The 11,329-nt window shown below is 42.9% G+C and overlaps 1 protein-coding gene across 2 annotated transcripts in view; it reads left to right on the forward strand.

The window, feature by feature from the left end:
- The first annotated feature begins 4,228 nt into the window (after positions 1–4,228).
- CLCN5 (chloride voltage-gated channel 5) overlaps positions 4,229–11,329 on the forward strand; it is a 154,255-nt gene continuing 147,154 nt past the window's right edge. The window contains exons 1-3 of one of the 2 annotated variants that reach the window (XM_002917742.4): positions 4,229–4,449; positions 5,070–5,186; positions 6,560–6,717. In XM_002917742.4, the coding sequence (XP_002917788.2) occupies positions 6,702–6,717 (16 nt within the window). In that variant the 5' untranslated portion in view covers positions 4,229–4,449; positions 5,070–5,186; positions 6,560–6,701. The other variant, XM_034648969.1, reaches the window with a different exon arrangement.

Genomic DNA, 11,329 nt, shown 5'->3' on the forward strand with positions numbered 1-11,329 from the left:
CCAGTATTTACTTGGTCAATCCTCTATTGATGGACATCTGGTTGCTTCTCATTTTTTGTTATTACACACAATGTTACAGTAAATAACCTTGTACACATAACAGTTTATACCTATGCAAACATAACTGGAGGAGAAATTCCTAGAAATGGAATTTTGGTATGACAGTCTCATGTATTTGTACTTCTTACAGTTATTGCAAAATTGCCCTCAATTGACTAGTTGCACTCTCACCAGCAATTTATGAGTGGACTCCCCCTCATCCTGGCTTTGTCAACACAGTGTATTGTCAATGTTTTGATACTTTACCAATAGTATCTCACTGTAGTTTTCATTAGTGTTTCTCCAGTCGTGAGTTTAGTTACCATTATTGGCATAGAGACCATTTATCAATTTTGATACTTAGCTGTCCAGATACAGGGCAATTACAAACGATCCTAGATCACTCTATTTTCAGAATTTCCTAACCTACTGCTTCGATAGAGCCCCAAAGCTAGAGAACTTTGTTCATTTCCTTTCATTCTGCCCCATTTTTCCAGAACTCTCCCAAGCATTTCTTGGGCACCCCAGATATTTTATTTTAAAACCAGTATCCCTATGGGCTAACACGGTGCCTGGCACAATAGGAAGGGTTCAAACAAACTGTGGAACAAATAAATAAGAACAACACTAGAAACATTCACTCACTACTTCGTATGGCTATGTACTTATGCAACTTTCAGTGTGTGTTTGCAATGACAATTTCAAAACTAAAGATAGGGCGGCTTTAGACATGATATTCCATGTGCCACAGTGAGCTATTGCTCTGGGGCTTTTTCTTTTGTGAAATTCACTTTCAAGTGTTATATTTTATTATACAGAGAAGTTTACTGTTTTATTCTTTCTTTATAGTTAAATTTTAAGAGTGCATTATGTTTACTTTTTGCTTTATAAGACCTGACATGGCTTTTGACCAAGTCTGTTGACCACTGTGGGGGGTGGGGTGGGAACGCGTAAAAATTCCTACCACGGAAGGGGGAGGAAAGCAGAGGACTCATTTATGTTGATTTAGCTACACTCTTTTGGCCAGATTCGCTTGTGACCATGTACGCCCACTTGCGGGACATCTGGCCAAGGATCTCAGGGGGAAGAGAACACAGAGTTAACAGAATCTGTAACTCTTTTTTTTTTTTAAAGATTTTTATTTATTTATTCGTCAGAGATAGAGACAGCCAGCCAGAGAGGGAACACAAGCAGGGGGAGTGGGAGAGGAAGAAGCAGGCTCATAGCAGAGGAGCCTGACGTGGGGCTCGATCCCATAACGCCAGGATCACGCCCTGAGCCGAAGGCAGACGCTGTGCCACCCAGGCGCCCCCAGAATCTGTAACTCTTGACTAAATTATTAACTTTGCTTCATTAGCACCACATTCTAACCGCTTCACTTGGCCAGGTATTGTTGTATAAGCATTTATTTACTCACCACGTAAATAGCTCCTGCAAATCTTGTAGAACCAAAGGCTGAAAGAGAATTCATCATTAGCATTATCATCTTCAATAGTAATACTACCTGACATTTATTGAGTGTTAATCTTTTCTATTTTACATCCATTAGTATATTTTATGCTATAATCCCATTTTACAAATAAAACCCCTGCAACAGAGTGAAATTAGGTAGCTTGAATGAGGTGACACAGCTATTAAATGGGAGTCTGGGTAGTTCTGAGCCCAGGCAGTCTGGGTCCAGAGCCCACTCTCATAACTGTTTTGTTTTGCAATTCATAAAAGGTGAAATAATCTTTTTTGAAATATGCTCCTGAAGTCCCCCTACGGGAGCCCTCCAGCCTGTCAGTGGTCAGTGGCGACACCAAGTGGTAATATGTGTGTACCGCAGCCCTCCAACTTGACATTAATCACTCTTGCTCAAACTCTCCCAAATAAATTTATATTTGCTCGCTCTATAGAGGTAGCTTCATGACAAGTCTGCTTCCGATCAGATTGCTATCCTTCAACCTCTCTTTTTCTTGTCTCAGAAGAAAAGGCATTTTTTCCAAGGTTAGCTTCTATTTTGCATCACATTTCTACCTCCACATATTTTACTCCATTATTTACCACCCTCCCCCCCCTTTTCTTGCCTCTTCAATTTCTGTCTCACCAGCGGCTCTTCCTGCTCAACTTACAAATAAGCTCTGGTTTTTCCTATCCTGCAATGACAAAACCAAACAAATGAACCTCTCTTTGAACAATCACCCCCGATTCACTTTTTAAAAAAGATTTTACTTGAGAGAGAGAGTGAGAGAGAGAGTGAGAGAGAGAGAGAGCATGGGGGGAGGGTCAGAGGGAGAGCTAGACTCCCCCTGAGCAGGGAGCCCAACACAGACTGGGGCTTGGATCATGACTGAGCCCAAGGCAAATGCTCAACTGACTGAGCTGCCCAGGCACCCCACCCTCCCATTCACTTTCTTAAAGAAGAGTTCCAATAATGGGATTCCCTTGCTCAAAAACCTTAATTCTTTTTCAGTCACTTTCTGAATTAAGTACAAATCTCAGTCTGACATTCAGGATCCTCCAAAATTTGGTCTGAATTTCTGGTTGTATCTTCCTGACACTTCCCTACTCTAAGCTTCAATCATCCAGGACTACTCACACGTCCTCATAGGTGATTTCCTTTGCACAAGTTACTATCTCCACTTGGATTTACCTTTATCAGAGGAGTCAGCCTAACTTTTCTTGGATTCTTTCTAGTTTCTTGCGGCTATATCTCCCACCCACCCAGCCGTTAGACTGTGAGGGCCTGAAGGCAGAGACTAAATGCTACCGGGGGAGAAAGTAAAAATCAGCTTGGACCGAGAAAGCAAAAATCTGGCCATTCATCATGCTGGAGTAACAGACACAGATAAAGCCAGCTGCAAATTTTATAGGGAACAATATTTCTCCCAAAGACACACTGCAGCTGTCAAGTGATTACAACCCCCTTTGAGTGACCACCGCTTTTTTTTAATTCACTGAGAAACTTTGTTCTCTACAAATGCAGACTATCAGAGACTTTGCTGTTTGAAATCACACCAATGAGAATAAAACATCCCACATTTGTCTGGAGGACATAAGGTTCTTGGACACAAAGAGGCAGCCTTGATTTCCTATCCAGGTGCAGAGCTTTGGATAAGGGGTATCTGGACACAACATTCCACATCTATTTTTACTTTGTGGTTCCCAAGGAAACAGGTCTCTGGGTTCATTTCACAGTCCAGACCTGATGTTGACCCCTTCACACAGTCCTGCTTTGTGCTTCCCAAAAACAATCCTTCGTTTAAAATTTATCTAAACTCTACCATTCCCTCAAATTCTGTAGTGACTCTTTTTCTTTGTTTGGCGAGGTGCCCCATGGTTTCTCTTGTGTGTGATCTTCTTCAAAAGCTTGACTTTTAGATTACCTGGATTGATTATATGGATTCCGGTCTCAGTTCTGCTGATAACTAATTAGCAGGATCACCTTAGTAGGTCAACTCACACCGCTCGCCTAATTTCTCTTCTGTAAAATGAGGGGACAGTTTCTTCCAGTCCCAGGTAGACCTCAGTTCTGCCACTTAACTGAGACCTGTGATTTTTGCTTTTTCTGAGCCTTCGTTTAGTAATTATTAAAATGGAGATAATACTGAAAACTGCTGTGTAGATTATCCAGTCCTGCAATGAGGATCAAGTTGACTGTTAAAAGCATCACTATATTTGATCACCATTCCTACTCCAGTTATGTGAGCTCGGACAAGTTACTTAATCTTTCTGTGCCTCTATTTTCTCATGAATAAAAGTGGAGAATAATAGTAAGTACCCCAGTGCGGTTATTGCGGGCATGAAATGAGATGAAAATGAGCTAAGGGCTTAGGGCAGTGCCTGGCATATAATTACAGTCTCAGAATATGTGAGGTAGTGTAATTAGTATTAGATTACTGCTGTGGGCCAGAAGCTCAGGATAAACAGTTTCATTCTAAGGACAAAACCCCAAAGAACCGTACCCCAGGCTGGAAACAGCGAAACATAATGGAGCATTTCTTTCTCAAAAGCAATTGGCACGCCCAGCACTGGGTTAGGACCCGCCCAGTCCTCATTAAATATGGCAGCTAGCAGGGCCGACCGACTGCGGTTGCGCACGCGGAAACCCCTCCTTCGCCGCTTTCTCCGCCCGGTCGCCCCCCCTGCTCGCCTCATCCCCGCCCCGGCTGGGCTGAGGTGCCGGGAGAAGGCCGGCCAGGGCGCGCACGCGCAGACGTTGGCTGTGCTTGGCCGATACTTGCGAGGCGCCTGTCACATGAGCCGCGCGCCCGCTCCGCTCCCCCTCCTCCCGGCTGGGCTGTGAATGAAGCTCTGCCGGCTACGTGGGGCGCTAGCTCAGCTTGGTGTCCTGGACGCCAGAGCTGACTGAGCGCTCGGCCCGCCGGCGGCCGACAAGGGCTCCGCTGCCCCTGACCTCGGCGACAGGTAAAGACAGAGGGGCTGTCGCTTCCCCAACAGGTCTTTTGCGGGCCGCTGGCCCCCCGGCCCACCCGCGGAGCACCCCTGGGGCGCAGCGACGCAGGGGAAGCACTCCCCCGCTGGCTCGGCCCCCCGGAGATGGGGGTTCCCCTTGCCCGGCCGCCGCCGCCTGGCACTCGGAGGAGTTAGACCGGCTAGTTCTAGCCAGTGCAGGGCGGCATCTTCTCGGGAGCCCTGCCCTCTTCTCCGCGCCAGGGTCTCTGCGCTGTCCCAGCGAAGTTTTCTCGAGGAGCGGCGCCAAGCCCGTCCCGCTTTTGAATGGGGGGAGGCTGGCTGCAAGGCGTCCCCTTTCCAGGACTGGGGCAGAGTGGTTTTGGCTGGTGAAGCTCTGTCGAGGCCCCGTTCTTCTTCCTCCTGCTCTGGACTCGCAGGTTTGTGTGGGTCTTAGCTAAGTGGATTCCAGACTCTCCGAAAAGTCGTTGCTGCGAGTTTTCCTTTTTTCCCCCCACTTAACGCGGGTGGCTGGTTCTCTCCAGACTTTCTAGGCTTGCGCTTGAGCGCCTTCACCCCGAAGGGGAAAGCTTTACCTTCACATTGATGCACGTTTATCTTTCTTAACATTTCAGAGCAAATCAGTTTCCTGGAGTGCCAAGCGAAGTTGTCCGTGTGCCCGTGTAATAACGTCAGTGTAAGCTACCCTGAATAAGTGAGGGAAATCCAGAAGCGTGGAGCATAAAAAGCCAGTAAGAATCTGCTTTACGTCAACTTCATGCATTTATTAGCAACTACCCGGGTTTAACTTCAGAGATGTTAAATTTCGCCTGGTCCCACGAGGCGCGGACCACTACTTAACTGTACGCGAAATAAGGGCGGGGGGGGGAAGGCAAACCAAAGCAAACTGTCCCAGGTTCCAGATAAGTCATCGGAGCGCTTTTTCTTGGTGAATTCATCCTTGGACCTGTGAGTTCCTAAGTTTTCTTGGACTTCGCGAACTTTTCTTATCCAAAGCATTGTTTTTTCTGTATCGGTGCTTTTGGGACGAGTGTACACATTGACACTCTTCTCCTGAAAAAAAAAAAGTCATTAAGGAAGACCAAAGTGATGACTCTCAAGTTCGTATTAGTGTTAAGTATGTGTGCGTTAGCGCTTTCACTTCGGCGGTGGAGGTGTTGCTGGTCTCAAACCTATGGAAATAGCAATGTACTTTCATGTTGACCAACTCAAAAAGGTGAGGGCTTTTTCTTAGACAAAGCAGATGTCTTGTATGCTAAATAAGGAAGACCAGTTTATTAATTAAGAACTTGTTTAAATGGACAGCACAGTGTTTAATATATTATGCTTCTGAGTCAAACGTAGTGACATTTCCTTTTTTCCCCCTCATTCCTGGCTTCTTTCCTATCCTTGCAAATTGTATGACGTCCTAAGACTGAGTTCGACGCTTTAAATTTAGGAATTAGCTGAATTAATTTGGTTGTATTTAAATTACTATTCTATTTTTACATTTTTCTTTGTCTTTGGTTCTTCTTTCCCTTGAATATGAAAGCAATATATGCTCCCTATAGGACATTGGCAAAGTGTGGGAAAGTATAATGAAGCAGAGAGGAAGAACCATGACCCAAAGGGCATTGTTCTTAACTTTTTTTTTAAATTATGCTTCGTTTCTTTTCCATTCCAACACGGGCTATTTTAAAACTTTAAGTATTACAAAATTTGCTCTCCTTTCTGCTAATTTTTAAATGTAAAGTTGGTGTTGGGGGGTAGGCGAGGGCATTGGATATTATGTTGCTCTTCATTCCCCAAACTGTGGAACTTGATAGGAAAAACATCTAATGATTATCTCATTCAGCCACCTATCCTTTGAGATGCTGAAACCCATTTACTGAAGATCCAGTGATTCATGCAGAATTGGACAGCACTCAGTGGCAATAGTAACTGACTCTAGATCTTTTCATTTTGTCTTTTTAAAGCAATACCAAGCTGGGAAAAACTTGACACTGTGCATGTCTGCATATCTTTGAAAGAGAGGTTCTAAGAGGGACAGGAGGTAACTTTTAAGGATTTGAAATGTTTTTTTTTTTTTCATTTAGGTATTCATTTTTTCTGTTCACATTTTCAGGTTCAGGGCTTAAGCTACTTGCAGAAAACAGGGCCATACAGCTGCTGTTCCATCTACATCCCATTCGAGCCTCCTTACAAAACTGGAGGAATTTGGGAAACTGAGTGTGTGACCCCCCAACGTGGGAGAGGACGGGATCAAGATGGCCATGTGGCAGGGTAAGAAATCAGTACTTCTTTCTCTAACTGGTTTTTCCTCCTTCTCTATCCTCCATCCCAACCCAACCCCCCAAGCCAGTGGCAGGCAGCCAGCGGTTTCTTTAATTTAACCCTTTGTCTTCAGTAGGACAAAGGATATTAATTTAAAAGAAGTTGCTGCTAGCTAGAAGTTTAACGTATTTTAAAGTAGGGGTGGAGGGGTAGGGAGAGGGAAGTAGCCAGAAAATGTAATGCCAGAAGCATTTTCAAAGAACTCCCTTCGTTTGAACATGTGCTTGTGGGGTTTATATGTGAAGAAACAGAGAATTTTTTTTTCATATTTGTGTTTTTCATTTGTTTCTGGCAAATTCCTTTCATGAGTTTCTCAATGGTGGGGGAGACAAATGTCAGCACCTCCCTGGCTTCCTCTTCCCAATAAAGACTTTAAAGCATACTTACTGTTATAATGCTTATATTTGGTGATAGAAGGAAAATGCTGATTTTAATACTGTGAATTACCCAAGAGCAAAACTCAATGATATCTTGCCTGATGGATTTACATCTCTTGTGAACCTGGGAATTCCTACCGCATACGAGGTTATTTTTTATTTTTGGTGGGATTGAGGATTGTGCCTTTGGGAGAGTATCAGAATTTCTGGGGGTATGTGGGCTTTTTATGTTTCTCCAAAGGGAGTGTGGGTTTAAGAAATGATAGACAAACTCTGCCCAAAGTGGTCTATGACCCACAAAAGGTTAAGGACCACTTAGATGGAGTAGAATTTGCAAGAACTTGAATAGCTGTAAGTATTCAACAGGTAGGTTTGTTGTTTGAGGTCTCTGTGAAAACTGTCTTCTGCTGGTTCTGGCTGCAAGTGTGAAGGCGCACAAACATAATAAGTATTTTTGATGTACGAGGATCGTCAACTTGAAGACATTTATTGAAATGGGACTTGGCCTGTATTGCTTGCTTTGACGTGCACAGTGGACGCTGATCAGGAGCAGTTTGGAAATTCTTACTTAAATCCTGAGACATTCTTTTCAACAAACATGATACTGAGATGTGTAAGACACAGAGCCCTGGAGGGTTCCTTGTCTTATGGGATAGACAGACATATAAACAAATATTTGTGTTAGGTTGAATTAAGTGTCAGAATAGAGAGAGGTGCAAAACGTGACGGAAGCCCAGAGAAAAGCATGCTGAATTTTGAATTTTGAACTGGTCTAAAAAAAATGAGTGGGAGTTTGCCAGATGGGCAAATGAGAGAATTGCATTCTGGGCAGACAGAGAAGCACTGTTTGGGTACTTCCAAGTTACTCCGTTTGCCTTGTGTGAGATGTGTGGGACACGACCTCGGATGAGGCAGGGGAAGGTAGTCGGAGGCCAGATAATAAAGAACCTTGTATGTTCTAGGAAGGATTTTGTACTTTATCCGGGAGACAAAGATTCTAAACAGGGAAGTAACATAATCAGATTTTGTTTTAGAAAGATTACTTTGGCAGCAGTGTTGAGGTGGAGTTGGAGCTGGGGAGAAAGCAAGCCAAGAACCAGTTGGAAGGTTTCTGGTAGAGTAGTTGAGGGAGAGAGATGGGGGTCTGAGCAGAAGTGGGGACAGCAGGGGCAGAGAGCCACAGGATGAATTCTGGAAATGTCCTGTGCCTGGATGTGGGAGGAACAGCTGAGGCTGACACCCAGTTTGGGTGTTTGGGGCTGGTGGTGCCAGTCACTGAGATGGGGACCATGGGAGGAGGTCAGAAGGGCATGGGGATGGTGGGAAGTTAGTGTCCTGACTTTGGTTTGGCCTCTTTTGCTTGGGACACCTGTGGGCTGTCAGGTCCATGACTGAAAGATAGTGCTGGGAGTAGGGAACTGAAGTTGGTGCAGGTGGGGATCTAAAGTTTTGGTCCTAATGATGCAGAAAGAGCTTGTGTTTTTTCTCTGTTTAATGGGAAACATCATTAGTAGTTAATGATTTATTTATTTTCTAATAAAAACATTTTAATGGATGCCAATTCTTAATAAAATGTCATATTTTCTTAATAAATAATGTATTTTGCTATCTCAGGCCCTGAAACTGGATCTGCTTAAAATTACATTGGAGTAAAACTGAATTCCTAGCATTAGTGAAGAGGGGAGTATTCCATATGAGTAGTTGCAACTTATTCTTTGTTTTGTGCAACCTCTGAAGTGACAAGTATAGTATAATGATAGTTTGGCTGGCAGTATGGTATAATAGTTAAAAATACGGTTTTGGGTTCACCTCTGCTAGTTCTATCACTTGGTAGCTGTGAGACCTTGGGCAAGTCCCTTAACTTCTCTGTGTCTCACTTTCCTCCTTTGTAAAATGAGAATAATAATAGAACTCACCTTATAGGGTCATTTTGAAGATTAATCTATGCAAATCACTGAGGACCTTGTAAGTGCCGTGTAAGCGTGTGCCTTTATTCTTAGTAAGACATTTAGAGTACTGCCCAGCATATAGTAAGTGCTCATTAAAATTTAGCAGTAGCTGCTGTTGTTACTACCATTACCACTGCTACTACTTAAATGACTACTACTATTGTTGCCACTATTATTTTGCTCTAGCCTGAGTTGGGCCTGGGGCCCTGTTCTATGGAGGGAATTTCAGGTTGTCCTTGGAAGCCCTGCCCTGTGGTCATCTGTTTGGGTCTTTAGGTAGAGGTTGCAGTCTGGAGAGATGCTTAGAAAACATCTAGACCAACCCCAGAGGTTAAGTGATATACCCATTCTTACACAGGTTGATAGCAGTGACAGGACTAAAACCCAGGTGTCCTGGTTCCGTATTTCAATTTTCTTTCCATGGGCTCATGGAAGAGGGAGTGTGTGGGTCTATCATCAGCTCAAGGAAGCTCTGAGTCAGTTTGTGGAGCTAGTTGAGGAGCTCTAAGAGCCAGAGGAAGCCGAGTCTCCTTAGCCTCTCGGGTCAGTGTTGTCTAGCTCCTCCAGGGAGAATTTTATCAGAATTCCCATACCTCTTAAACATGGCCGACATGATTGACTTCATTCGGTGAAGCCCTCTAACACATTTCCTGGCTCCTTTCTCAACAGAGTCTACTGGGCATAATTTAATATTTTTGGTAACTCAGGGTCATCACCAATACCATCAGTTTTTTTGGTCTAACAGTCAAGAAATTACTGCCAAGAGGACTAGCCAGTTTGGGGTGGGATGAGGTCGGAGACATGTGGCCAGGTGTTATTTATTTATTCACTTATTGTTGATTAGGCACCAGTTGTGCACCAGGCACTGTGCTGAGCCCTAGAGGTGCAATGGTTAGTAAATGGGTATGGTCTCTGCTCTCATGGAGCTTGCCAAATCGGATAAAAGTAGCGTTTCAGATTCACGAATGATTGATTTAACAAATGAGCCGAAGTAATTTGGAAAAAATGATGCCAATATAAATTTAGAAGATGAAAATAGTGTGTCTTTTAGGAGGGGGTGCCTCAGAATTGTCCACAGTACTTTTAAAAAGGTGCCTGCTCAGGTCTCAGGCCCCCAAATTGTGATTCAGTCTTAGGACCTGAGCATTTAAAAAAAAAACTCTGTAAACAATTCTGATGTGTAATTCTGTTTGGGAACGGTTACATTAAAGAATTAAAACTTTTTTAAAAAGAGAGATGATAACAAAACTCAAAAATATAGGAGAATATATAATCATGGGGTAGGGAAGGTATTTGTATGCATAATATCAAAGGTAAAATAATGAATAAAATATTAATATAATCAACTATATGAAAATTCAAAAATTCTTCCAAAAACCATACAGTTAATGAGAAAACGGGAAGCAATTGCAAAAGACTCATTATTCTTAATATATAAAGACTTACAGAGCAATTAGAAAAATGTGTTTGACTAGCAAAGGATGGGAATAGGAAAATACATAAAGGAAGAAATCTAAATGGCCCATAAATGTGAAAAAATGTTCTCAATGGTAGTCAGAGAAAGGAGATTTAAGATGGCATACCATTTTTCTCCAATATAATTTGCAAAGATTAAAAAGGAATGACAAAACTCAATGTTGGCAGGGGCAAGAGGAAGCAGGCATTCTTACACACTTGCAGTGAGAATGTCACTTTGGTGGTGTTTATCAGAAGCTTTAAAAACCATATTTCCTTTTTGCCCCAGCATTCTTTTTTTGGAATTTATCCCAAGGAAGTAATTAAGGATGTGCACAAAGGTATGTCAATAAGGATATTCATTGCAGCATTTTCTAGAGTGGGAAAAATTGGTAACACTTGCATTCTCAAGTAGCCATACAGTGGACTACTATAATTACTAAAAAGGATAATGTTGAGTTCTACTTATTAACAAAGAACATAGGTCCATAATATGGTGCTATGTGAGTGGTGATGGGGGAAGCAGATCCCAAAACAATTGATAATAATAGTTAAAAGTCTGGGCCCTGGGATTGAAAGGCACAGCATAGGGAATATAGTCAATGGTATTTTAAGATACCATTGCATGGTGACAGTTGCATGGTGAGAGATGAGAGCTACACTTGTGGTGAGTACAGCATAAGGGATAAACTTGTGGGCTCACTGTACTGTACACCCGAAACTAATGTAACATTGTGTGTCAACCATACTAAAAAAAAAAAAAAAAAAAGAACACCTGGG

The sequence above is a fragment of the Ailuropoda melanoleuca genome, chromosome X, assembly GCF_002007445.2.
Source record: "Ailuropoda melanoleuca isolate Jingjing chromosome X, ASM200744v2, whole genome shotgun sequence".
NCBI lineage: Eukaryota > Metazoa > Chordata > Mammalia > Carnivora > Ursidae > Ailuropoda > Ailuropoda melanoleuca.